Source organism: Aotus nancymaae, unplaced genomic scaffold (assembly GCF_030222135.1).
Source record: "Aotus nancymaae isolate 86718 unplaced genomic scaffold, 86718_ANA_hifiasm-v0.15.2.pri h1tg000038l, whole genome shotgun sequence".
Taxonomy (NCBI): Eukaryota; Metazoa; Chordata; class Mammalia; order Primates; family Aotidae; genus Aotus; species Aotus nancymaae.
The window spans coordinates 792,915-820,651 of record NW_026988452.1 but is presented as its reverse complement, the minus strand read 5'-3'; the positions used below and the strand labels follow the sequence as shown (position 1 = coordinate 820,651).

The 27,737-nt window shown below is 48.6% G+C and overlaps 1 protein-coding gene and 1 long non-coding RNA gene across 4 annotated transcripts in view; one reads left to right on the top strand and one right to left on the bottom strand.

The window, feature by feature from the left end:
- Window positions 1-209: 209 nt before the first annotated feature.
- Window positions 210-27,464, bottom strand: LOC105722539 (uncharacterized). Of its 2 annotated transcripts, XR_001108598.3 has the most exons (4): window positions 27,355-27,464; window positions 25,817-25,975; window positions 18,270-18,396; window positions 210-1,874 (listed from the first exon to the last, which is right to left on the bottom strand). It is a non-coding gene; the product is annotated as an uncharacterized LOC105722539 (long non-coding RNA). The 2 variants fall into 2 exon arrangements; XR_001108597.2 differs by lacking the exon at window positions 27,355-27,464 and having other exon boundaries at window positions 25,817-26,083.
- The window catches only part of UBXN7 (UBX domain protein 7), a 75,598-nt gene continuing 74,231 nt past the window's right edge, over window positions 26,371-27,737 (top strand). The window contains exon 1 of one of the 2 annotated variants that reach the window (XM_012460096.2): window positions 26,371-26,478. In XM_012460096.2, coding sequence (XP_012315519.1) covers window positions 26,406-26,478 — 73 coding nt within the window. In that variant the 5' untranslated portion in view covers window positions 26,371-26,405. The remainder of the gene's footprint in view (window positions 26,479-27,737) is intronic. The other variant, XM_064360094.1, reaches the window with a different exon arrangement.

Here is a 27,737-nt window from a genome sequence, read left to right as displayed (position 1 = left end):
TTTCCTGGGCTTAAGCAATTCTCCCATCTCAGCCCCCTGAGTAACTGGGACTACAGGCATGTGCCACCATGCCCAGCTAATTTTGTATTTTTTGTAGAGATGAGGTTTCTCTATATTTCCTAGGCTAGTCTTGAACTCCTGGGCTCAAGTGATCTGTCTGCCTTGGGCTCCCAAAGTGCTGGGATTACAGGCATGAGCCACTGCACTCGGCCTAAGTCTTAAATTTTTTTGTAGTGACGAGGGCTTACTAAGTTGCCCAGGCTTAAATTTTCTAATAGTCACATTAAAGCTGTAAAGAGAAACAAGTGAAATTAATTTTAATTATTTATTTAACCCAAAATATTTTTAAAAATTATCTAAACATGTAATCAATGTAACAATTAGATACTTTAATTATTATTTTTTATTTTTCAATTTTTAGAATATTTTTTATTTCAACAGGTTTTGGGGAACAGGTGGTGTTTAGTTACATGAATGGGGAACGTGGTGTTTAGTTACATGAATGGGTTCTTTTCGTTGTTTTTGAGACAGAGTTTTGCTCTTGTCACCCAGGCTGGAGTGCAATGGCACACTCTCAGCTCACTGCAACCTCTGCCTCCTGGGTTCAAGCGATTCTCCTGCCTCAGCCTCCTGAGTAGCTGGGATGACAGGTGCCTGCCATCATGCCCGGCTAATTTTTGTATTTTTAGTGGAGACGGTGTTTCACCATGTTGGCCAGGCTGGTCTTGATCTCCTGATCTTGCGATCTACCTGGCTCGGCCTCCCAAAGTGCTAGGATTACAGATGTGAGCCACCGTGCCCAGCTGGCTAATTTATTTTTTTTATTATTATTTTTTGAGACAGGGTCTCACTCTGTCACCCAGGCTGGAGTGCAGTGGCCCGATGTCGGCTCACTGCAGCCTCTGCCTCCCTGGTTGAAGTGATCCTCCCTCCGCAGTTTCCCAAGTAGCTGGGACTGCAGGCACCTGCCACCATCCCTGGATAATTTTTGTACTTTTTGGTAGAGATGGGGTTTGTCTTGTTGGTCTTGAACTCCTGGGCTCAAGTGATCCACTCAACTTGGTCTCCCAAAGTTCTGGGATTACAGGTGTGAGCCACCATGCTTGGCCTGAATTTCTTAATGTTTTCCTTCCCTGTTTGGGCTTCTAGGACCTCATTAAAGAAAAGAAGCCTTTTCATCTCCAGAGCTCATGAAGATGCTTTCCCATGGCATCTTCTAGGATTTAAAACGCTCAGAGCTTATTTGCTGTGTGGTGTCGGCGAGGGCTCTTAATTTTTCTCCCCACAACCCGGACAACCAAGGTCGCCAGTTAACAGAGCTTTAGAGCCACGTTGCTTTCTGCTGCCCGCATCTTCACTGGCTGCCTGGTCATCTGCCCATCTCAGACTCAGACCCTTCTCCAGGGCCACTTCCTTCCACTGGAAGAACGATCTTCAGTGAGTTCCCGGAGTCTCACTCTCCTGAGTCTCCTGTTGTGATAAATTCTGTCTGTCTCCCATCTGGAAATGCCTTTACCATGAGCAGATTCTTGAACAACCACCTATTTCAACACCCGATTCTAAGCTGACGGTGAAGAGTCCACGTCACACTGTCTGTGTCTCAGGGCTTCCAGCTCCACTGTGGCCAGCACAGCGTCTGCTCTCTATAATTTGGGCTTTTTCCTTGGATGCATTTAAGATCTCTTCATGCTTGGGGTCCTGCAGTTTCATGATGATCTGGATGTGGGTTTCTATGCTTCCTGATTCTGTGTATTCGGCCTCCACTGAGGTAGGTGACTGGTGGTTCCCAGGTCCCTCCTTCCTCCATCTGCCCACTGGAGCCTGGCCATCTTCCCGAGGGGCACAGTTGGGTGAAGGAGCCTGATGGAAGCTCCCTGGAAGAAATAATTGGCGCGTTAGAAGCCATCTGCCAGGTCTGAGTCGTGTTATGCTCATTCTCTGGGTAGCCTGAGGCGACCCCTGAGAAAGGCGTTACTACACTCAGAAGAACTGCTCCAGGAATGCATTTCTCCCCAGAAAGTCTCATATCTAAACTAAGACTAATGTTCACATTTTATGGGACAGTTTTCCAAACATGTATATAAATTACAAACCACACCTCTCTACCTCCTCCAAAGTTGTGATGAGATAGAAACTAACAAAACTAAAGACAACTTTGCAATAAGGCTTCAATTGCCCTGAATCTCCTCTGAGGATCAAGATGAACCCTAGAGCTACAATTCCACAGTCCACCAGATCCGGGGACTCAGGCCACCTCCACACGGTTATCCAGCTGGGATTCCATAGTCACATTCCAGCCCCAAGAGGTTTCTTACGTGTCTGCTACTTCCTTATTATCAAGGACTTGACCACTTATGTTCTGTGTTCCTTTGCAGCCCCGACCACCCTGGACACCACAGGGCACCTCTATTCCAGCAGTATACAGGCCTATTAAATTCAGAGAAAGAACCCAGATGGAAAGGGCCTGTGGAGTTCTGTTGACCATTGCCATGACTCTATAGGGCTCTAGACCACTCTTGAGGATACGAGGGTGACAAGCCACAACCACATCAAAACCAATAGTGCCGAAGGTGAACCTGAATACAATCCAGAGACTGTCAAAGCCCTGTGGCAGCTTTAGCCTAGAAAGGAAAGGGAGTTTTGTGTGGCATTCAAGATGGACTGAGGGAAGACTACAAATAAGTTTCCTGGGACTGTGGAGACGTCAGATGAGTAACCTTAGGACTGTGTGTGAAATGGGAGCCTGCTGGGCCAATACTGACTGCAGGACTCTTAAGTCATCTTGAGGGTTTCACCATGTTGGCCAGGCAGGTCTTGAACTCCTGATCTCAGGTGATCCACCTGCTTTGGCCTCCCAGAGTGCCGGGGTTATAGGCGTGGGCCACCGCACCCAGCCAAGTGTAGTTATATAAAACTTGGGATTGTAAATCACATTTATTTCTGCTGCGTGAAGCTGGGGCTATGGTAAGATTACCTGTCCTACAGAGAGAAAAGGCAGCGGGACCTGAGCAAGCCTCAGGACAGATGGAGTCCCCGTGCAGAAAAAGCTGCGAGTAGAGGAGGAGGCAGGGAGGGAGAAGGTCAGCAGGGCGTGCGGCCGTGGAAGCTGACGGGGAGGCTTCTGAGGAGGGAATGAACTCCATGCCAGTGTACTGAGAAGATGAATAAGCGTCTAGAGCAATCAGCAACTTTGAGGTCTTGGGTGATCCCAGTAAAAGTAGGTTGGGTGCAGGGTAAGTGCAGCCACCCACGGGGTTCCCCTTGCCCGATGCCTAGACAGAGCCAGTTCATCAACACAGGGGGATTGCAAGAGAGTAACTTACACAGGGCCGGCTGTGTGGGAGACCTGAGTTTTATTATTACTCAAATCAGTCTCCCTGAGCATTCCAGGATCAAGGTTTTTAAGACTAATTTGGTGGATGAGGGAAGGCCAGTGAGTTGAGAGTGCTGATTGGTGGGGTTAGAGACAAAATCACAGGGAATTGACGCCGTCTTCTTGCGCTGAGTCAGTTCTTGGGTCCGGGCCACAGATCAGCCAGTTTATTGATGCGGTGGTGCAGCTGCTCCACCAAGTGCAGGGTCTGCAAAGTATCGCGAGCTCTGATCTTAGGAGCAGTTTGGGGAGGGGCGGTGCTTGTATCCTCCAGCTGCACGACCCCTAAACCCTAATTTCTAATCTGTGGCTAATTCATTAATCCTACAAAGGCCGTCTAGTCCCCAGGCAAGGAGGAGGTTTGCTTTGGGAAAGGGCTGTTACCATCTTTGTTTTAAACTATAAACCACAGGCCGGCCCAGTGGCTCACACCTGTAATCCCAAAACTTTGGGAGGCTGAGGCGGGCAGATCATGAGGTCAAGAGATTGAGACCAGCCTGGCCAACATGGTGAAACTCTATCTATACTAAAAATACAAAAAAAAAATTAGCTGGGTGTGGTTGTGCACACCTGTTGTCCCAGCTACTCAGGAGGCTGAGGCAGGAGAATCGCTTGAACCCTGGAGGTGGAGGTTGCAGTGAGCCAAGATTGTGCGATGCACTCTAGCCTGGTGATAGAGTGAGACTCTGTCTCAAAAAACAAAAAACCACAAACTAAGTTCCTCCCAAAGTTAGTTCAGCTCATGCCCAGGAAGGAACAAAGACAGCTTAAAGGCAGAAGCAAAATGGAGTTGATTGGGTTTTTTGCAAAGGTGGTTTCATGAGCAGAAATCAGATTGGAGTGGGTTTAGAAGTGAGTGTAGGGGAGAAAATGTAGACGGTTTTATAGACAACCATGTAGAGAAGTTCCTTTTGAAAGTGGCAGGGAGAGGTCCGGGGGCAGCTAGAGGCGCTAACCTGTGGGCAGATGTAAACGTCAGCAGAGGGGCCCAGGTGAGGAGGAACATTTTCATACACGTGCAAAGACAAGAGAAGGGGTAGGAGAGACGGCTTTGCTGCCGTGGGAGGGGAAGACGAGCGGGACAGCTGCTTTCTGTGTACATTTCCTGCTTGAGAGGCTGGCTTTCCCAGTCTCCGCTGAGAGTAAGCAGTACAGTGGCTAATGAGATTTGCAGAGACAGTAGAGACACCTCTTTGGATTCCCTTGGTTTATGTAAGAGGTAGAGACGTTCTTCATCAAAGTTTCCATCTTAAGATCTGAAAGGATAATAATTTCTCACTCCAACCTTCTCTATCCACCATCAGCCCCTGTACGCTAGTCCAGTTAGCTGCCTTAGCCTATGCAGGCATGCCTGGACAGGCGTGGGCGAGCCCAGCCCGTAGTTCATGCCAGTCCTTGTTTGGAAGCCCTTCCCTGACCATCTCGTGAGTGACTTGCTCTTTTCTTTGTTCTGTCTTTCCCTGGCCTATTTAGGGAAGTCTTAAGCTGTTAGCTAATCAGGTCAAGTATAGAATGTGAGGTCCTGTTCCAGCCAATGGAAACCAGACACAGCAGCAGGGTGGATGCATCAGGTTATAAATAACCCTGCCTCCTTTGTCCAAGTGTGCTCTCATGGCAAGACCGCTCTCAGGCGGCACCCTTCCTGCAGAAAGTAAAACTGGCCTTGCTGAGAGATCTTTTTGCGACACTGAGAACCCATCTCAAACACTTTACCTCCCTCTCATGCCAGCCACTGCTACAGCAACCAGTTCTTCCTTTTAGTTTTTTTAGAGAAAAGGTGTCCCTCTGTTGCCCAGGCTGGAGTGCCATGACGCGATCACATCCCACTGCAACCTCGAACTCCTGACTCAAATGATCCTCCCACCTCAGCCTCCTAAGTGACTGAGACCATAGGCATGCACTACTAGGCCCAGCTGATTAAGAAAAAATATTTTGTAGAGACATGATTGCCCTATATTGGCTGGGCATGGTGGCTCACGCCTGTAATCCCAGCACTTTGGGAGGCTGAGGCAGCTGGATTGCCTGAGCTGAGGAGTTTGAAACCACTCTGGGCAAGATGGTGAAACCCCTGTCTCTACTAAAATACAAAAAAATTAGCCAGGTGTGGTAGGGAGAGCCTGTAATCCCACCTACATGGGAGACCGAGGCAGGAGAATCATTTGAGCCTGGGAGGCAGAGGTTGCAGTGGAGATCACGCCACCGCACTCCAGCCTGGGCAACAGAGCAAGCCTTCATTCCAAAAAAAAAGAGATCTCCCTATATATTGCCTAGGCTGGTCTCAAACTCCTGGGCTCAAGCAGTCCTCTTCCCTCAGCCTCCCAAAGTGCTGTGATTACAGGCGGGAGCCACCGGGGCTGGCCTGTAGCACCCAGTTCTGCCTGGACTCGGAGCAGCTTCTTGTGGTTGCCACCACATAGCACCTGACCTCAGGCCTGTGCCATGCGTCAGGCATAGAATTTGATTTTACCCTACTTACAAGCTAATAAGTGAGCCTATTACTGCTTCTGAATGTTGGCAGAAGACATCAGATTCCGGGTGAGAGAAAAAGGACTTTATGACCACGGCAGAGCAAGCAGCAAGAATACATGTTTGTGTCGGTTCTTGCCAAGGAGGACGGAAGAGAGTGGCTACACTCAGTACAGGAGGCTTGTTCTTGGATAGCTAAAGAATCTTTTCTGCCGGGCGCAGTGGCTCACGCCTGTAATCCCAGCACTTTGGGAGGCCAAGGCGGGTGGATCACGAGGTCGAGAGATCGAGACCATCCTGGTCAACATGGTGAAACCCCGTCTCTACTAAAAATACAAAAAATTAGCTGGGCATGGTGGCGCACGCCTGTAATCCCAGCTACTCAGGAGGCTGAGGCAGGAGAATTGCCTGAACCCAGGAGGCGGAGGTTGTAGTGAGCCGAGATCGTGCCATTGCACTCCAGCCTGGGTAACAAGAGCGAAACTCCGTCTCAAAAAAAAAAAAAAAAAAGAATCTTTTCAGGGGGCATTCTGAAGGAAGCTGAGGTTCCGTGAGCAAATGAGGGGTGACCTGCCAGCAAAATTGTGGGTATGTGCTAAGGTGACCTTATTTGCACCCCCTAGGCTGATAAGAACGGGAACACTCAGGTTACACTTTTCTTTTTTTAACTTTTGTTTTTTTTAAGATGGGGTTTCACCATGTTGGTCAGGCTGGTCTTGAACTCCCGGCCTCAGGTGATCCACCCGCCTTGGCCTCTCAGGTTACACTTTTAACTGCCTGTAGGTATCATATGTGAGTTGGCAAGGACAGGATTCTAGAATCAGATAGACATGGATTCCAAGTCTGCATCTATTTTTGTTTTTTTGTTTGTTTGTTTTTTGAGACGGAATCTCGCTGGAGTGCAGTGGCCCAGTCTTGGCTCACTGCAACCTGTTTCAAGGAGTTCTGCCTCAGCCTCCCGAGTAGCTGGGATGACAGGCGTGGACCACTGTGCCCAGCCAGATTCTGCTTCTAGCTGTGTAGCCTAACCTCTCTGTCTCCTAAACAATAAAATAGAAGTTATTTCTCACAAAATTGTTGAAAGGACTTAGTGACATCGCGTGTGTGTGATAGGATAAGTGTTTAAAACTCTTAACCAATATCCTGCCCTATCCTTGCATTATGTGGTCCTTTCCCTGTTTAGTCACCTGGGCATCCTCCATTTTTCCTTCAGGAAAGGGTTCATCTAGAAGAAAAAGAAGTTCATTTCAGGCTTTGAGTTTCAAAAATCTACCTTTCAGAAAGGAACAGAACGAACTCACTCAACACAAGAAAATAGATTTGTAAGAATATCTGATGTTGAGTGAGACAGGATTCCCTGAACTCAAAGCAAATAAAGGCTTCCTGGGCTGGAAGAGGCAGTGAAGAAGCATTACAAGTTCATGGCCAGGCACGGTGGCTCACGCCTGTAATCCCAGCACTTTGGGAGGTTGAGGTGGGTGGATCACCTGAGGTCAGGAGTTCAAGACCAGCCTGACCAATATAGTGAAACCCCGTCTCTATTAAAAATTTAAAAAATTAGCTGGGCATGGTGGTGGGCGCCTGTAATCCCAGCTACTCTGGAGGCTGAGGCAAAAGGATCACTTGAACCCGGAAGGGGGAGGTTGTAAAGTGCCAAGATCGCGCCTCTGCGCTCCAGCCTGGGCGACGAGAGCGAAACTCCATCTCAAAAAAAATAAACATTACAAGTTCAGATGCAGCGTGTGCTCCTACAGAACAAGAGTTTGTGCCCAGACGCCTGCGTGCTCCACAACAACACAGGCACGGCGACAGCCCCAGCATTTCCTACATGCTCAGGCCTGACAGAGGACCTTCAGACATGAAGGAACCTGACCGGTGAGAACAAGGGAGAATCCCCACCCTGTCTGAGAGAGGATGAAGCAGCAGAGAGGCTGCGAGGACCAGTCAAGGGTCGTGGTGTGGGTGGATGACAAAGCTCACGTGCCTCCTGAGGCGGGGGGCGAGTGCTGCGTTAAGTCCCCTGAGAATGCAGGCATCACTTAGCACCGAGGAAACCAGCTTCACGGAAACCGGATTTCACTGCTGCAGGTGAAGGAGGCTAACAACAGAAATAACGTTGAATTATACAATAGTAAAGCTACCGTACAGCTATTTCTGGCTCACGGGTAGTATCAGCTCTTCGTGGAGCTCATCCAGGATGTCTTAGAATTCCAGGTATCCCATATCTACTTGAGGACTGAATACAAACCCTAGGCTAGAATTAGAGCTGAGGGCCGGGAACGGTGGCTCACACCTGTAATCCCAGCACTTTGGGAGGGATGGGAGGGCCCCTCAAAGTCCTCCCAAACTGGCGCATCTCTTAATCTGCTATAAAAATGGTGGCGGCTGGCCGAGCGCGGTGGCTCACGCTTGTAATCCCAACACCATGGGACGCTGATGTGGGTGGGTCACTTGAGGTCAGGAGTTGGAGACCAGCCTGGCCAACACGGTGAAACCCCATGTCTACTAAAAATACAAAAATCAGCTGGGCGTGGTGGTACACGCCTGTAATTCCAGTTACTCAGGATGCTGAGGCAGGAGAATCGCTTGAACCCAGTAGGTAGAGTTTCAGTGAGCCAAGATTTCGCCACTGCACTTCAGCCTGGGTGACAGAGCGAGACTCCAGCTGAAAAAAGGAATGGTGGCCGGCATACATGGGGAGAAACTGGGTTTTAGAGGATGGGGCTAGTGTGCAGCGCTTTCCAGTCTCCAGAGCTCAGGGAAGGTGTTATTTAAGATCTTAAAATTGCCGCTGACACTTTAGGAAAGGGCAAACATCTCTCTCTCTTACTACTATTTTGTTTGTGATAAAAATGAACAATTCACTCAGGCCTGTAATCCCAGCACTTTGGAAGGCCGAGATGGGTGGATCACAAGGTCAGGAGTTCAAGTCCAGCCTGGCCAATATAGTGAAACCCCGTCTCTACTAAAAATACAAAAAAATTAGCTGGGCATGGTGGCAGGCACCTGTAATCCCAGCTACTTGGGAGGCTGAGGCAGGAGGGTTCAATCGCTTGAACCCGGGAGGTGGAGGTTGCAGTGAGCCGAGATTGTGCCACTGCACTCTAGCCTGGGTGACAGCCAGACTCCGTCTCAGAAAAAAAAACAATTCCTAAATCCACAAAGAGAACCCACAGTTATTAATGTACACACCACGTAAAGGTTTGGCGAGGACCCCATTTCAGGAGTCAGAAGAGCCAGAGGCCAGGCATAGTGGCTCACACCTGTAATTCCAGCACTTTGGGAGGCCAAGGTGGGAGGATTGCTTGTGACCAGGAGTTTCAGACCAGCCTGGGCAACACAGGGAGACCCTGTCTCTATTAAAGAAAAAAAAAAAAAGAAGAACCAGTCCCCAAACAGTCTAGAATAGTTGGTGATCATCTTGCCCCTTGGGTAGACAAGCAACGCCCTGAAACTGGCTTGTGTTGTCTGAGAAGGAAGATAGCAGATGGCATGGCGACCGTCAGGCTCCTGCTGCTTGTAAGTGGAGCCAGTGGCTCTGTCCTTCTTTACAGGTATACAAGGCCTATCAGATCGTGTATATGCCACCACACCTGCTAATTTTTGTATTTTTAGTAGACACTACATTTCATATACTAAATTTACGTATACAAGACCCGTCAGCTGAGGCACCCAGCCCAATGGAAGGCATGTCCCTGGGGAGCAGAGGGAATGGATCCATTATTCCAGTAGGAAGACTCTACAGGGGAGAACAAAGAGGTGCTCATCCAAGTGGATGCAGGTGAGCATATCACCTTGCATCCAGGCTTCTCTAAAGAACTGAGGAGCCCTCATATATTATGTATTGCTGTGTAACAAATGACCTCAAAATTTAGTGACTTCAAATTACAATAAACATTTTTTTTTTTGAGATGGAGTTTCACTCTTGTTGCCCAGGCTGGAGTGCAATGGCATGATCTCGGCTCATCACAACTTCCGCCTCCCAGATTCAATTGATTCTCCTGCCTCAGCCTCCTGAGTAGCTGGGATTACAGGCATGTGCCACCACACCCGGCTAATTTTGTATTTTTAGTAGAGACAGGGTTTCTCCATGTTGGTCAGGCTGGTCTCAAACTCCCAACCTCAGGTGATCTGCCTTCCTTGGCCTCCCAAAGTGCTGGGATTACAGGCATGTGCCACCATGCCCAGCCGACAATAAACATTTATTATTTCGCATAATAAATTATCTCACATAGCTTCTGTGGGTAAGGAATTCTGGAGTAGCTTAGCTGGGCAGTTCTGGCAGCGCTCTCTTTAGGTTATAGTGAAGATGTCAGTTGGGGCTGCAGAATCTGAATGTCTGGCTGGAGCTGGAAAGTCAGCGCTGGCTGTTGGCAGGAGGCCTCAGTTCCTCGCCACTTGGGTCTCGCCACAGAGCTGCTTGAGTGTTCTCATGACATGGCAGCTGGTTTTCCCCAGAGCAAGTGATGCGAGACGAAACAAAATAAAAGCTTCAATGTTTTTTATGGTCTCATCTTGAAAGTCTCACACTTCTGCCATATTTTCATTAAAAGCAAGTCATTAAATCTGGCCCACCAAAAGAGGAGAGAAATTAGATATCATTTTGTTTCCTATTTTATCATGGCTGCAGGCAAGGGAAGGAAGCATTTTTTAAAGAAAGGCATGTCAAACAATTTATAGATAATATTTTTATTTATTTATTAATTATTATTTCTTGCTCTGTCACCCAGGCTGAAGTGCAGCAGCATAACGATAGCTCACTGCAAGCTTGAACTTCTGGACTCAAGTGATTCTCCTGATGGCAGCAGTAGCCCTTCTGGAGTGGCCACTGCCATCACACTGGCTGCAGCAGGGAGGCATGGCCAGGGCTACATACTGCACAGAGCCCGTGGGAGCCAGAGACAAGTGAGAGCCACGCCCCTTTCAAGTTTTGGGGCAGGAGCTCCCCAGGTGCAGCTGCAGCTGCCCACGTTGTGGCCTCACACTCCACATAGCAGGCAGGAGCCTTGCCCCCCTCCCCATCTTGGGCATGGCTGTAGCTGCCCAAACTGCAGCTGTGGACGTAGGCATCCCTGCATTCTTGGGGGCCTGGGAAGGCCCTGCCAGCCCTCACAGGCTTGGAAGTGCCTCCTCACACAGCCCGGCTTCTCCCTGCTATTGGCACCTGTTCTGATCTCTGGGCAAAGTCAGGGCCAAGCTGGGTGCCATCACATCCTGGTTGGGGTGCATATGTTTGAGGCAGTGCCAACACACCAGTTCCCTGCTGCCTCAGCAGCCTTCAGATCTTGGGTGCCGATAAGCATAAGCCAATGGGAGGCTGAGGGCTGAGCTTGGTGCTGGCCTGCAGGTGCCTCTTGGCACCTATAGCCTGGGCACCATGAATGCCAGTGGAGGCAGACAGGTTCCTGGGTGGAAGGGGACAGGTCCCTGGTGAAGCCCCACCTTCAGACCAGGGAGGGCCTGAAGGTTGGGGGCCAGGCTGCCATTTCCACTGACCAGGGTGGGAACTTGTGGTGCCTTTTCTGGGCCTGCCCATGGCCGCCCATGGGCTAATCAGTGCACACTTCCTCCCCTCTGAGGCCCATAAAACCCCTGGGCTCAGCTAGAGCAGAGTGGACACAGGGGCAACCAGCTACAGAGTGGAGCTACCCACTCCAGGGCCTCCTCTCTGCTGAGAGCTGCAGAGGTGATGGGACAACCAACTGCACAGAGGAGCTACGCACTGCAGGGCCTCCTCTGAGCTGTTCCGTCACTCAATAAAGCTCCTCTTCACCTTGCTCACCCTGCACTTGTCCACGTGCCTCACTCTTCCTGGATGCAGGACAAGAACTTGGGACCTGCCGAGTGGCAGGGCTGAAACATGCCCCTTACTAACCACATTGTGGGTGAAGAGAAGAGCTGTGGCCCTTCGGGGATCCCAGACCTGGGAGCTCCCCAAGCCAGGGCTGTGACTCCCTCTTTGGGGCCTGGCAGTTCCTGGAGTCACCAAGCTTTCAGGTGCCACTGCATTTCGTGGTGGCAGCTGTGGAAGATGCTTGTGGTGTGCCTGGTCCAGCCGCAGTCTCATGGAGAGCTGGGGCTGGTGCCAGCACCTGGAACTGCCCGCCCCACTGCAGCAGCCAGCATGCCTGACTGTGCGCAGTGGCCAGACCCCACACTCGCTCTCTCACACACCTCCTCGCTGCTCCACACCTGGCTTGCCCTTGGCAGACATAGGATACAGGTTGGTAGCATGAGCTGAGTGCAATCTGCCAGGCTGAGTGGGCAAAATGAGCCTAGAGGGCCTAAGCAAAACTTGGGGAAAGGTGCCACCAGCCACAGAGTTTTCTGGCCAGAAAAGCAACACCCCAAGAGTCCTGAAACACTCTCTCCTCACCCTCCCCAGAATGTAGTTCCTGTAGCTGGGATTATAGGTACTTGTCACCATGCCCAGATTTTTTTTTTTTTTTTTAGTAGAGATGAGGTCTCTATGTGCCCAGGCAGGTCTCGAACTCTTAGCCTCAAGTGAGCCTCTCACCTCAGTCTTCCAGGCATAAGCCACCATGCCTGGCCGATAATATTTTTAAACCACCATAGCCCTGAACTGCTTTGTAAGAGGGAGTTCCTTTTCTGTGTAATCAAATCTAGACAAATATGCAGATCCCATTATCATGAGGCGAGGGACTTGGATAAGAAGTGATTTCCTTTTCAATTATGCCCTATAACACAATCATGGCCAAAGAGAAAAATGCAGGAATCCGCTGGGGGGTTCTGGGAAAGCTTTGCTTTGTCCTTCCCTGCTCTTGACTTAAGCACTGGCCCGATGGCTGGAGCTGCAAAAGCTATCCCACAGACACGAGCAAAAGGCCAGCAGTTACCTGCTCTGACATTGCTGAACCAGCACCAGCCTGTCCTCTTGCTATGTAAGAGTAACAGGCTGAGCGTGGGGGCTCACACCGGTAACACCAGCACTTTGGGAGGCCGAGGGGGGTGGATCACGAGGTCAAGAGATCAAGACTCTCCTGGCCAACATGGTGAAACCCCATCTCTACTAAAAATAGAAAAGTTAGCTGGGTGTGGTGGCTTGCACCTCTAATTCCAGCTACAAAGGAGGCTAAGGGAGGAGAATCGTTTGAACCCAACAGGTGGAGGCTGCAGTGAGCTGAGTTCAAGCCACTGCACTCCAGCCTGGCAACAGAGCAAGACTCCAACTCAAAAAAATAAAAAAAAAAAGAAAGAAACAATCAAAATTTCTGAAGTTTCTGATGTTCAAATGCTGTTATTTGCAGCTAAAACCATTCCTAATTAATGCCATTGACATGGTAGCAGGTTAGGGGAACAGGGAAGAAAGAAATCAATTGTCAGCTTTTGATTTTTTTTTTAAGAGACAAGGTCTTCACTCTAGTTCTCCTCTGAAATAAATAAATAAATGAAGGCCGGGCGCAGTGGCTCACACCTGTAATCCCAGCACTTTGGGAGGCCGAGGTGGGTGGATCACCTGAGGTCAGGAGTTCAAGACCGGCCTGACCAACATGGTGAAACCCCATTTCTAAAAAAAATAAAATACATAAATAAATAAATGAAAATGTTAAAAAATAAAAATAAAAAAAAGATAGACAAAGTTTTGCTCTCCTTGTCAGGCTGGAGTGTGCTGACGTGATCATGGCTCACTGTACCCACCAACTCCTGGGCTCCAGTGATCCTTGCACCTCAGTCTCCTGAGCAGCCAGGACTACACGTGTGGACCACCCCACCTGGCCATTTAAAAATCTTTTTGTAGAGACAAGGTCTCCTATGTTGCCCAGGCTAGATCTCCTGGCCTCAAGGCATCCTCCTGCCTTGACCTCCCTAAGTGATGAGATTAGAGGTGTGAATCATAGCTTTTTCATTTTTTTTGTTTGTGTGTTTGAGACAGGGTCTCACTCTGTTACTGAGGCTGGAAATCATGGCTTACTGCAACCTCAACCTCCCCAAGGTCAAGCATCAGCCCCCTGAGTAGCTGGGACAACAGGCATGCACCACCATGCTCAGCTAATTTTTGTGTTTTTAGTAGAATCAGGGTTTTGCCATGTTGGCCAGGCTGGTCTACAGACTCCTGAGTGCAGGCAATCCACTTACCTCAGCCTCCCAAGTGCAAAGATTACTGGCGTTAGATATAGGGAACCCCAAGTTTCTCTTCAAAGAATCAGCATGTATGTTCAGCTCTCTTATTCTTCAATTCTCTTATTTTATTTATTTATTTATTTTTCTTTTGAGACGGAGTTTCGCTCTTGTTACCCAGGCTGGAGTGCAATGGCGCGATCTCGGCTCACCGCAACCTCCACCTCCTGGGTTCAAGCAAGTCTCCTACCTCAGCCTCCTGAGTAGCTGGAACTACAGGCTGCACCACTATGCCCAGCTAATTTTTGTATTTTTAGTAGAGATGGGGGTTTCGCCATGTTGACCAGGATGGTCTCGATCTCTTGACCTCGTGATCCACCCGCCTTGGCCTCCCAAAGTGCTGGGATTACAGGCCTGAGCCACCGCGCCCGGCCAATTCTCTATTTTAAAGTTTAACTTCCTTGTAGCTCCAGTAAACAACTTCACCAGTTCTAATCAGTCGTTCACATCTGTTCCCCCGGCCCCCAGCTCCATCCTGGCTCAGCCCGGTCACCTGCTCCAATCACCTGCTCTGGTCACCTTCTTTGACCTGGGTCACCCCTCACTACCTGCTCTGACCCGCCCATAACCGTCCTTCCCACCAAAACACCCACCCTGCCACTGCAGCTCGGACCCCCGCTCTCTTGAAAAGAGCCAGTTGGGATTAGTCTAGCTTGCGTGGTCTAACCCGAGCCAATAGGGGAACGACACAGCAGTAGGGGCGACCCCGTCAGGCTTAAGTACCCCTTCCCCCACCCTCATCCAAGCGTGCAGCCACCATTGCCCCGTCCGTGAGACACACCCTTCTATAGAAGTAAACTGCCTTGCTGAGAGGATTAAGACCTAAGCCTCAGGGGAGTCAAACAAAAACTGGAGCTATAGCCAGGCGCCTTGGCTCATGTGTAGCCCAGTGCTCTGGGAAGCTGAGGTGGGAGAATCCCTTGAGGCCAGGAGCTTGAGGCTGCAGTGAGCTGCAATGCTGAGGCAGGAGAATTGCTTGAACCCGGGAGGCGCAGGCTGCAGGGAGCCAACATTACACCACTGCACTCCAGCCTGGGTGACAGAGCCAGACTCTGTCTCAAAAAAAAAAAAAGAAAAGAAAGAAAAGATGCAAATATGTAGGGCATACTTTGAGAAAAAAAAAAAAGAATAAAGAATAAAAAGATATTAAAAAAAAAAAGAAAGAAAAGAAAAAGAAACTACACTTACATTTTAGGAGAGTTCCAGCCCCTCCCACAATCCTGATCTGCTGGCCTTTCATTAGTTTTACAAAGGAAGTTTTTGGTCCCTGAGCAAGAAGGGGATTAGTTTTAGGAAGGGACTATTATCCTTGCTTTCAAGTTTAACTGTAAAGTAAAATTATCTTTTTAAAATTTTTAAAGCTATTGTTATCATTATTATTACTTTTTTTTTTGAGACAGAATCTCGCTCTGTTGTCTAGGCTGGAGTGCAGTGGTGCAAACTCGGCTCACTGCAACGTCCTCCTCCTGGGTTCAAACGATTCTCCTGCCTCAGCCTCCTAAGTAGCTGGGATTATAGGTGCGCGCCACCACACTTGGCTAAATTTTTGTATTTTTAGTAGAGATGGGGTTTCACTATGTTGGCCAGGCTGGTCTGGAACTCCTGATGTCGTGATCCACCCACCTCAGCCTCCCAAAGCACTGGGATTACAGGCGTGAGCCACTATGCCCAGTCTCATTATTATTACTATTGAGATAGGGTCTCACTCCATATAGCCCAGGCTGAGTGTAGTGGCTCAGTCACAGGTCACTGCAACCTGGACCTCCTGAGAGTAAGTGATCCTGAAACCACCACTGCAAAATTTTAACTGAGACAGTAAAAGGGATCTGACGTAACCAACTCCATCTTCCTTCTAACCTCCAGGCTGTCCTTGTTCATTCCCGGGCGTGCTAACGTGGGAGGAACTTAGGTTATGTTTGAAACCAAAACAGTAACAGCCGTTTCCCAAAACAAACCCTCTTCTTGCCTGGGGAACAGACTGCCCTTGTAGGACTAACAAGTTAGCCAAAAGATGATAGAAATTATAGTTTAGGAGTCATGAAGCTGGAGGCTATAAGATTCTGGGTTTTTGGCCGGGCATGGTGGCTCACGCCTGCAATCCAAGCACTTTGGAGGCCGAGGTGGGCGGATCACCTCAGGTCGAGTTCAAGACCAGCCTGAAACCCCATCTCTAATAAAAATACAAAAATTAGCCAGATGTGGTGGTGCATACCTGTAATCCCAGTTACTTGGGAGGCTGAGGCAAGAGAATATGCTTGAACCTGGGAGGTGGGCAGGGAGCCAAAATCGTACCATTGCATTCCAGCCTGGGCAACAGAGAGAGGCTCTATCTCAAAAAAAAAAAAAAAAAAATCAAAAATCACAGAACAGAGGGCGCGGTGGCTCACACCTGTAATTCCAGCACTTTGGGAGGCTGAAGCAGGCGGATCACCTGAGGTCAGGAGTCCAAGACCGGCCTGGCCAACGTGTCGAAACCCCATCTCTACTAAAAATACAAAAATTAGCTGGATGTGGTGGCGGGCACCTGTAATTCCAGCTACTCATGAGGCTGAGGCGGGAGAATCGCTTGAAATTGGGAGGCGGAGGTTGCATGAGTTGAAATCATGCCACTGCACTCCGGTCTGCGTGACAGAGCGAGAGTCCATCTCAAAATAAAATAATAAAATAAAAATACACTAAGTGAGCCAGCAATTCTTCATGCAGGTGTTTTCCGAAGAGAAATGAGAACTTATGTTCATACAGAAACCTGCACATGAGTTTATAGTAGTTTTATTCATAATTGCCCCTAAGTGGAAATAACTCAAATGCCCTTCAACTGGGAAGTGGATAAACAGACTGGGATACATCCCTATAGTGGAATGATACTCAGCAATGAAAAGGAAAAGGAAAAAAATACAGACGCAGGCACAGGCAACACCATGATGAATTTGAAATGAGTTATGCTAAATGTAAGAAGCCAGACTCAAAAGGACTACACTCTGTTCGATTCCATTTATGTAACATTCTAGAAATAGCAAAAATCATAGGAACCTTAAACCAAAATGTCAATTTTTAAATGCAATATTGGCAGATAGACGTTTTCAGTGACTGACATACTCATTCACTACTTTCCCGGTATAAGAAAAGTTAAACGTCAGTCGGAAGGGTTCTAGGTAAAGGCAGAATCAGAATGAAGGGAAGTGCAAGAATGTTTTGTGGTGCTCATAGTGAAGCTTTATGAATGGAGCAGATTTTGTTAATTGCCTAATTAACATTCATTCCCCTCCTTCTTTCTCTCTAAAAGCACCAAACTTTGGGGAGGTATCCACCTTCCTCCACAAAGCCATATGCTTTACTACACCAGTCATATTTATCTCACATCCCTTGGCAGAGGCTGGTTTCGGAACGGAATTGTGACTCAATTCAGATGAATTCTGAAGGAATGTCTCCCAAGAGACTTCTAGGAAATGTGTCCTTTCTCGCAGAAGAGAGATGATGCCTCTTCCTTTGCATGTTATTGTACCTGAATGTGATGCTTCAAACTACTGCAGGTGTCTTGTGACCAAGACACTTTGTTCAAACACTGTCTGTTTGAACACAGCTCAAACAGACGTGGGAAAGTCTAGAGAATCAGAGCTGGAGCCCTGTGGTACTGGACAGAGGCCCTACCCTAACTTACCTTGCTATAAAGCTAGCTAAATTGGGTATTCCTGATATGATACCCAATACCCTAAACAACTTAATGCCTGTCCCACAATATAATATGTCTTTTTGGTGGTAGTAATATTGGCCCACCTGATAGATGCTGAAAAATAACTGAAATATTTTTATTCTTCGGACTTTCTTTTTATATAATTGCTATGCACATCACCTCCCAAAACTTTCTGTCAATTCATTTTGTCTGGGTTCAAATCCCAGTTTTACCTGTTACATTACAGATTATATATATATATATATATATATATATATATATTTTTTTTTTTTTTTTTTTTTTTTTTTGAGACAGTGTCTTTCTTGCCCAGGCTGGAAGGCAGTGGTGAGTTCTCAGTTCACTGCAACCTCGGCCTCCCAGGTTCCAGCAATTCTCATGCCTCAGCCTCCTGAGTAGCTGGGATTACAGGTGTGTGCTACCATGCCCAGCTAGTTTTTGTATTTTTAGTAGAGATGGGGTTTCTCCATGTTGGCCAGGCTGGTCTCCAACTCCTGGCCTCAAGTGATCCACCTGCCTCAGCCTTCCAAGGTGCTGGGATAACAGGAGTGAACCCCTGCGCCTGGCCAACGAATGCTGCTAATTTTAATGAAGTCAACTTACTCATGGCCATTACGGTTTCTGATTTTATGTCTTCCTTATAAAATCTTCTTCTTTCTCGATCTGGACTTTCATGATCCACAGCTTCAAGGCTGTGCAGTTATGGCGTGTCCTCTGTGCACGGCATTTCCTGGGACACAGAGTGGATGGCATTTAAGTCATGCAAAGCAGTTCCATTTGAAATCACTAGAATAAGCCCCTATATTTTCTTGTGGAAGTTATCCAGTTTTGTTATTCTCATTTAAATCTGTAAGAAAAATACAGTTTATTTTTGTATCTGATTTGGGATTGGAATCCAATTTTGCCTGGTCTGGGATACAGTCCATCCTTTGCTCCACTGGTTGGTAATGCCACTTCTGTCACAGCGTCTATGTTTGTGTCTGTTTTTGGATGCTGTATTCTGTACTCTATTGTTTATCCCTACCAATACCACACAGTATGAGCAGTCTTAGTTACTACATCTTTATAATAATTCTTTTTTTTTCTTTTGAGACAGAGTCTCACTCTGTCGCCAGGTGCCAGGCTGGAGTGCAGTGGCATGATCTCAGCTCACTGCAACCTCCGCTTCCCGGGTTCAAGCGATTCTCCTGTCTCAGCCTCCTGAGTAGCTGGGACTACAGGCGCGTGCCACCACACTCGGCTAATTTTTGTATTTTTAGTAGAGAAGGGTTTTAACCATGTTGGCCAGGATGGTCTCGATCTCTTGACTTTGTGATCCGCCTTGGTGCCTTGGCCTCCCAAACTGCTGGGATTACAGGCACGAACCACCTCGCCTGGCACCTAATTTTTGTATTTTTCGTAGAGACAGGGTTTCACCATGTTGGCCAGGCTGCTCTTGAGCTCCTGACCTCAAGCAATCCGCCCACCTTAGCCTCCCAAAGTGCTGGGATTACAGGAATCTTGCTCTGTCACCCAGGCTGCAGTGCAGTGGTGCAATCTTGGCTCACTGTACCCTTCGCCCCTTGGGTTCAAGCGATTCTCCTGCCTCAGCCTCCCGAGTAGCTGGGATTATAGGCGCCCACCACTGCACCCAGCTAATTTTTGTATTTTTAGTAGAGATGGGTTTCACCATGTTGGCCAGGCTGGTTTCGAACTCCTGACCTCAGGTGATCCACCCGCCTCAGCCTCTGAAAGTGCTGGGATTACAGGCGTGAGGCACAGTGCCTGGTCTATAAAAATTCTTTTTTTTTTTTTTTTTTTTTTTTTTAAAGACGGGGTTTCACCATGTTGGTCAGGCTGGTCTTGAACTCCCAAACTCAGGTGATCTGCCCGCCTTGGCCTCCAAAGTGCTTGGATTACAGGCATGAGCCACCGCGCCCAGCCAAAAATTTTTGATAAGAGGTGGGGCAAGACTTCCATCTGTCCTTTTACTTCAAAAGTGTTTTGATTACTGTTGACTCTTGTGAATTTTTAAATAACCTTATTAAAATGCTTGAGAATCACTTGAACCCGGGAGGCAGAGGTTGTGGTGAGCCAAGATTGCACCATTGCACTCCAGCCTGGGTGACAGAGTGAGACTGGGTCTCAAAAAAAAAAAAACCACAATTTTTTTTGTAGTAATGAGGTCTCACTCTGTCGCCCAGGCTGGTCTCAAAGGCCTGGCTTCAAGCAATGCTCCCACTTAAGCCTCTCAAAGAGTTGGGATTATAGGCATGAACCAAGGCGCCTGGCCCCTGAATATAGATTTTTAATTTACTGCCTATTCTTGTCTTACTGCCATGGTTAGGACCTCTAGAATAATATTGAGTAGACGTAACGATAGAGTGCGTACTTGTTACTGACTTTAGATATCTAATTATTAAGTACGATGCTGTTCACTCTGCATTTTTGGTAGATATATTTTATTAGATTAAGGAAGTTTCTTTATCTAGTTTGTTAAGGTTTTTAAAAAAATTGTGAATAGATACGCATTTATATCAGTGTTTTTCCTGTATCTGGACAAATGAATCAAATGATTTCTCTTATTTAATTTGTTTTGCTATGGTGAATTACATTGAAAGAGTCTTTTTCTTTTTTAAGCTGGAGTATGCAGGGTGCAATTATAGCTTATTCAGCTTCAAACTCCTAGACAATTGGGCTCCAGCGGTCCTCCCAGCTCAGCCTCCTGGGTAGCTGGGATTACAGGAGTGAGCAACTGTGCCCCGTTTGTTAAGAGCTGTTTACTGTAAAACTATGCTTGCATTTCTGAAGTGAACCCAATAAAAAATGTACCTGTATGTGTGAATATGTGGATTTCTAAATTCTGGTTTAATTTAAGGTATCTGTTTGAGTAACCATGAGTGAGGATGAGTTCTTATTTTGTTTGATTTGATATCAAGGTTATGCTACCCTTATAGAATGAGCTATTTGTCCCATTGTTCTCTGTCTGGAAGAATTTGCGTAAGTTTGGGATAATCTGTTTAACTTTTTTGGTAGCTATCTCCTGTAAAATCACTGAGGTCTGGTTATTTGTATGGCAAATTTCATACTGTTAATGGTCATGAGTCTATGCATAGTTGAGTCCTGTTTGGTTATTTTTTCTAGGAAACCGTCATTTATTTATTTTCTAATTCATCAGCATAAAATTGTTCATAATATTCTCTTATTTTTCAAACCACTGCTGTATGTGCTATGTCTTTTTTTCATAACACTGTTTGTGTCTTTCTCTTTTTTCTAATCTAATATGTCAAAGGTTTTATTTATTTATTTATTTATTTGAGATGGAGTCTTGCTCTATTGCCCAGGCTGAAGTGCAATGGTGTGATCTTGGCTCACTATAACCTCTGCTTCCTGGGTTCAGGAGATTCTCCTGCCTCAGCCTCCCAAGCAGCTGAGATATTATAGGCATGCACCGTCATTCCCAGCCAATTTTTGTGTTTTTGTAGAGATGGGGTTTCACCACGTTGGTCAGGCTGGTCTCAAATTCCTGACCTCAGGTGATCTGCCTGCCTTGGCCTCCCAAAGTGCTGGGATTACAGGCGTGAGCCACCGCACCCAGCCTATTTATTTATTTATTTATTTATTTATTGAGATGGAGTCTCACTCAATCACCCAGGCTGGAGTGCAATGGCATGATCTCGGCTCACCAAACCTCTACCTCCTGGGTTCAAGTGATTCTCCTGCCTCAGTCTCCTGAGTAGCTGGGATTATAGGCATCCACCACCAAGCCCAGCTAATTTTTGTATTTTTAGTAGAGATGAGGTTTCACCATGTTGATCAGGCTGGTCTCAAACTTCTTCTTCTTTTTTTTTTGTTAACAAGTGTTTGGTATGGTCTCAAACTTCTGACCTCAGGTGATCCGACCGCCTGGGCCTCCCAAAGTGCTGAGATTACAGGCGTGGGCCAACACGCCCAGCCTGCCAAAGGTTTTAAATACTGTTATTTCAGAAAACCAGCTTTAGATTTCATGGATCCTCTCTTCTGTATTTTGCATTCTATTTTATCCATTTCTGCTCTTCATCATTTTTTTCATATTTTTCCTGTCATATTTCCCTAGGTTTGCTGCATTGTTCCTTTATTAACCTCTGGATTAAATGTTGAACTACTTAGTCTCCAGTCTTCTTCTCTAACCTAATTAGTTAAGGTTATATATTCTCCTTTAGCTTCTGTTAAAACTCCACAAGTTTTGGGCCAGGCTCCATGGCTCACCCCTGTAATCCCAGCACTTTGGGAGGCCGAATCCCAAGTAGCCGGGATTACAGGCGGATCATTTGATGTCAGGAGTTCGAGACCAGCCTGGTCAATGTGGTGAAACCCTGTCTCTAAAAATATAAAACTCAGCTGGGCATGGTGACATGCACTTGTACGCCCAGCTACTTGGGAAGCTCAGGCAGGAGAATCGCTTGAACCCAGGGGCAGAGGCTGGAGTGAGCCAGGCTCTCACCACTGCCCTCCAGTCTGGAGGACAGACAGAGACTCTGTCTCAAAAAAACAAAGCAAAACGAAAAAAGACTCAAACCAAAAGGCTCCACAAGTTTTGAAATGTATTTCTATGATCATTCTGTTTTAAATTTGTGCCCATCAACTTCCTCTTTTCCATCCTGCTGTCTGCCCCCGGGGCTGCCTGCAGGAGCTACTTCGAGGGGCTGCTTGCTGTGCCCTCTGTCTTCCATTTGGGTTTGACCAGTGAGGATTCCTGGCAGGAGACGGAAGAAGAGATGGAGGTCAGGGTATTTATTTCCCTGGGCTCCTTTCTGAGATTGCCTCAAGCTGCTTATGTCCCTTGACAGAAGGTCACTGTTTTTTTTTTTTTTTTGAGACAGAGTCTTGCTCTGCCACCCAGGCTGGAGGGCAAGGGCGCGATCTCGGCTCACCACAACCTCCGCCTCCTGGGTTCAAGCGATTCTCCAGCCTCAGCCTCCTGAGTAGCTGGAATTACAGCTATGTACCATCACGCTTGGCTAACTTTGTATTTTTAGTAGACACGGGGTTTCTCCATGTTGGTCAGGCTGGTCTCAAACTCCCAAACCTCAGGTGATCTGCCCACCTCAGCCTCCCAAAGTGCTGGGATTACAGGCGTGAGCCCCCGTGCCTGGCTGGTCACTGCTTCTTGCATGGTGGTTTGCTCTACAAAAAAATCTCACTTGGGATTTTTCTAACTTCTTTCTGCTCTGATCCCTTTGGACCTATGGATTGTGACAGTTCTACTGTTGCTAGTATGAGACCTCCACTGTTCCTTGTCATTTCCACGTATCTTACCCAGGCTAGAGTGCAGTGGTGCCATCACTGCTCACTGCAGCCTCTACCACCTGGGCCCAAGTGATTCTCCCGCCTCAGCCTCCCGAGTAGGTGGAACTACAAGCTTGCACCACGACGTTTGGCTATTTTTTTTTTTTTTTTTTTTTGCAGAGACAGGATCTCTTTATGTTGCCTAGGCTGGTCTTAAACTCCTGGGCTCAAGAAATCCTCCTGCCTTGGCCTCCCAAAGTGTTGGGATTACAAGCGTGAGCCACAGCACCGGCCCTTCATGTTCATATTCTTTTTTTGTTTGTTTGTTTGTTTGTTTGAGATGGAGTTTCGCTCTTGTTACCCAGGCTGGAGTGCAATGGCACGATCTCAGCTCACCGCAATCTCCGCCTCCTGGGTTCAGGCAATTCTCCTGCCTCAGCCTCCTGAGTAGCTGGGATTACAGGCACGCACCACCATGCCCAGCTAATTTTTTGTATTTTTAGTAGAGATGGGGTTTCATCATGTTGACTAGGATGGTCTTGATCTCTTGACCTCGTGATCCACCTGCCTCAGCCTCCCAAGTGCTGAGATTACAGGCGTGAGCCACCACGCCCGGCCTCTTTTTTGTTTTTTTTAGACAGAGTCTTGCTCTATTTCCCAGGCTAGAGTGCAGTAGCATGATCTCGGCTCACTGCAACCTTTACCTCCTGGGCTCAAGCGATTTTCTTCCTTCAGCCTCCCAAGTAGCTGGGATTACAGGCACACACCATCATGCCCAGCTCATTTTGTATTTTTTGTTTTTTTGAGACAAAGTCTTGCTCTGTCGACAGGCACCAGGCTGGAGTGCCGTGGTGTGATCTTGGCTCACTGCAACCTCCGCCTCCCAGGTTCAAGCGATTCTCCTGCCTCAGTCTCCTGAGTAGCTGGGACTACAGGCGTGTACAACCATGCCCAGGTAATTACTGTATTTTTAGTAGAGACAGTGTTTCACCATGTTGGCCAGGATGGTCTTGATCTCTTGCCCTCATGATCCGCCCTTCTCAGCCTCCCAAAGTGCTGGGATTACAGGTGTGAGCCACCGTGCCTGGCTAATTTTGTATTTTTAGTAGAGATGGGATTTTAACATGTTGGCAAGGCTGGTTTGGAGCTCCTGACCTCAGGTGATCCCCAGGCCTCAGCCTCCCAAAGTGCTGGGATTACAGGTGTGAGCCACGGTGCCTGGTCAGTCCTTCATATTCTTTAATAATCCAAAAAGCTTTTCAAGGTTGTATTATTCATTAATTCTTTATTTACTTTTTCCAATGCCCTGGTTATCCTTGGAAACTCTCTCATTTTCTTCCCTTAATTCCTCCCTCCCACTATGAAATCTTTTTGGTCACTTGTGTCATTTTATCTTATTTTTTCAATTTCTTTCTTTCCTTTTTTGAGACGGAGTCTTGCTCTGTTGCCCAGGCTAGAGTGTGGCGGCAGAGTCTCAGCTCACTGCAGCCTCCGCCTCCTGGGTTCAAGTGATTCTCCTGCCTCAGCCTCCCGAGTAGCTGGGAGTACAGGCACCCGCCACTGCACCCAACTAATTTTTGTACTTTTAGTAGAGATGGGGTTTCACCATCTTGGCCAGGCTGGTCTCGAACTCCTGACATCATGATCCACCGGCCTTGGCCCAAAGTGCTGGGATTACAGGCGTGAGCCACAGAGCTGGGCCTTCTTTTTTAATTCCTAAAAAATGCCTTCTGGAATTGTGGATGCTACAGCCTTTATCATCTTTTCCTGCACTGTTAGTCTAAAATTGCATCATTAAATCTAGATTATAAGACTATGGAGCCGGGTGCAGTGGCTCAGGCCTGTAATCCCAGCACTCCCAAAGAGTCAGCTTTCTTTTTCACCAATCACGTCTTCTTGAAAATACAGCCCGGCTGGGTCTGGTGGCTCACGCTTGTAATCCCAGCACTTTGGGAGGCTGAGGCAGGTGGATCACTTGAGGTTAGGAGTTCGAGACCAGCCTAGCCAACATGGTGAAACCCTGTCTCTTCTAAAAATGCAAAACTTAGCTGGGCTTGGTGGCACATGCGTGTAATCCCTGCTATTCAGGAGGCTGAGACAGGAGAGTCGCCTGCACCCAGGAGGCAGTGGAGGTTGCAGTGAGTGGGGATCACTCCATTGCACTCCAGCCTGGGCGACAGTGAGACTCCCTGTCAAAACAAAACTCCAGCCGTTGATTTCACATGGCTATTTCTTAATTCTCCCGAATAGCGTATTTACTCAGGATGTGTCAGTTCTCCAGACAACTCGTCCCATCTCTTATTGGACCACTTTCCTATGAAGATGCAAAATACGTGGGTGGAAGTCGGAAGGTGGGAGGCGAAAACAAACAGAATCACACGGAATCTCTTGTAACTTTGTTGGCAAGGCGGGGGGACATTCGATTTTAGTTCACCCCACTCATGTAATTGTTTTACAAAATAGTTAAAATTATTCAAGTAACACACTAACATATTCTTTTTTCGAAATCTTTTTTTTTCATATTCTTTTTTTTTTTTTTTTTAGTAGGGTCTTGATATATTTCCCAGTCTAATCTCAAACTGCTGGCCTCAAGCGATCCTCCCACCTCGGCCTCCCAAAGTGCTGGGATTACAGTCATGAGTCACCGCGCCAGGCCAGTAATGTTGCTTTAAAAATAAAAAGAGAAATAAGAAACTCTAAGGAAAGTCCCCAATCTCCTCCTCTCTGGCGTTTTGAGGACACTTTCCGAGTGTCCTTTCCATGTGTTTTCTTTCCTCTACTGCATATACATCGTTTGTTTTTATACGGATGACACCTCTTAGGGTCTGACTAAGACCCTAAGGGGAGACGAACTGGCCAGTTTATTTACGGAGAGCAACTAAACAATCGCCATGACAACCTACCGGGCGTCCGACCCTGCTCTTCGGCGTTTCACTCGCCACAGTCGGTAGCTGAGCCACTAGTGTGGAGGCCGGGGAGCGTGCACGGGAGTCGCTTCGAAGCCAGGACGTCGGATTTGTATTTTGCTGGGACCTGCAGGAACCCAACACGGTGCGGCGGGACTGCGAAGAGGAAGCGAGACTGTCACCGCAGTCGGCTCCGTCAGGAAGGCCTGCGACGCCGACACGCGAGCCGTCTGCGGCGGCCCAAGCTGCCCTCGGAATTTAGGACTGGCCCCCGCGCCTGCGAGGCTGGCCCTGGAGCCCGGAGAGGAGGCACCGGCAGCGGCAGAAGGACGCAGGGAGCAGCGGCCACCGGGCAGGCGGCAACCAGGCAGGCGGCCACCGGGCAGCGGCCACCGAGCAGGCGGCCACCGGGCAGCCAACCGGAGAGCGGGCTGCGCGCCGGCCCGGAGGGAAAGCGCGCATGCGCAGCCCGCGGGGGCGGGGCTTGCGGCGGCCAGTGCGCCTGCGCACGGCGCGCGGCGAAGTGGGGGAGGGCGGTCCGTGTGTGTCTGTGTTGTTGTTCGGCGGCGGCGGCGGCGGCGGTAAGATGGCTGCCCACGGGGGCTCCGCGGCGTCCTCGGCGCTGAAGGGGTTAATTCAACAGTTCACCGCCATCACCGGTAAGAGACCCGGTTACCGGACGGTGGGGAGTGGGGTCCGGAGCGGGCGGCGGGTCTGCCCCGGGCTCCCTCTTACCTTCACGCATTCCGCCCTCGGGCTTTACCCGCAGCTGCCGTCCTCCCTCCTGAGGAAGAGGCGACGACGGCGTTGGGGGGTCTCCGGGTTCAGGCGGGAGACAGCGCCCCGCACCCCGACACCCTCGTTCTGGGTCTCCCGGTAGTGTGGAGGGAGATCCCCCAACCCCCCCCCGCCCAGACCCGGGAATGGACCGAGCCCGTCCGCCCCCGCCGGCCCGGGGACCCGCGGCGGGGGGAGTAGGGGGCCGCACCCGGGCCACCGCCCTCGTCCTCCCCTCATCATCCTTGCTTCTCTGTGCAGCCCTGGGGTGCGGCGCATCTCCTCACCCCTTTCCCTTTCTTCCCGGCCGGGTCGTTCTGCCCCGGTCCCCGGCCTGCCCTTCCCCTTCCTGGGCCCCTCGGAGCCATCGCCGTGGCCCTGGCGGGTTCGGGCCCTCCCGCCTTCACCGCGAGGCCGGTGGGTTCGGCGGTGCCCGTGCCCTTCCCGGGGGATAGGCCGCCAGAAGCGGGGGCGGCTGGGGAGGACCTGAGGGACTGAGGCTTTGAGGGAAGAATGAGGGGGACCCCCAAGCTGAATGGGGAGGCCTGGAGGACTCCTGGGTGGCGTTTCCCACCTCCCTATAATAAAATCATAAAGACGGAGACGATGGCGCCGGGGCCTCCTGCCGATGAGATGGGGATGGCGGCAGAAACTTTGTGAGAGAAAATCTGTTTCTGGGTGTCAGTATCCCCGAAACCCTAGGCCTAGGTGGTTGGCTCCCTCTGGACCCCGCGGAGGGCACACGCAGGTCCTCTTACCGCCCGGAGGAAAGGCCCTCAGCCGTTCTGTGAATTCTGTCTCGTTTCTCTCTGAGGGTGCTGAACTTTTCTTGCATGAGTTATTAGAGGGCGGAGCAAATGATGAAGTTCTCTGTGGAGTGATTTGAGAGAAGAGTGCTCCATGTGCCTGAGTGTAATTTCGCCGTTCTAGTTTGTCATTTTGGAAGGAGGTCAGAATGTTAGCTCTCTCAGCGGATCTATATTTTGCGATTTGTTAGATGCAGAATTTGTTTCCACTGTTAATGTTCTTAGAATTTAACGTAAGATCTGGTTAAGTAAAATATTGTTTTAACTACCACAGGTTGTATATTAGTTACCGTTTTATTATTAAAGCTGGTTTTATTTTTTGCTTTGCAATGATA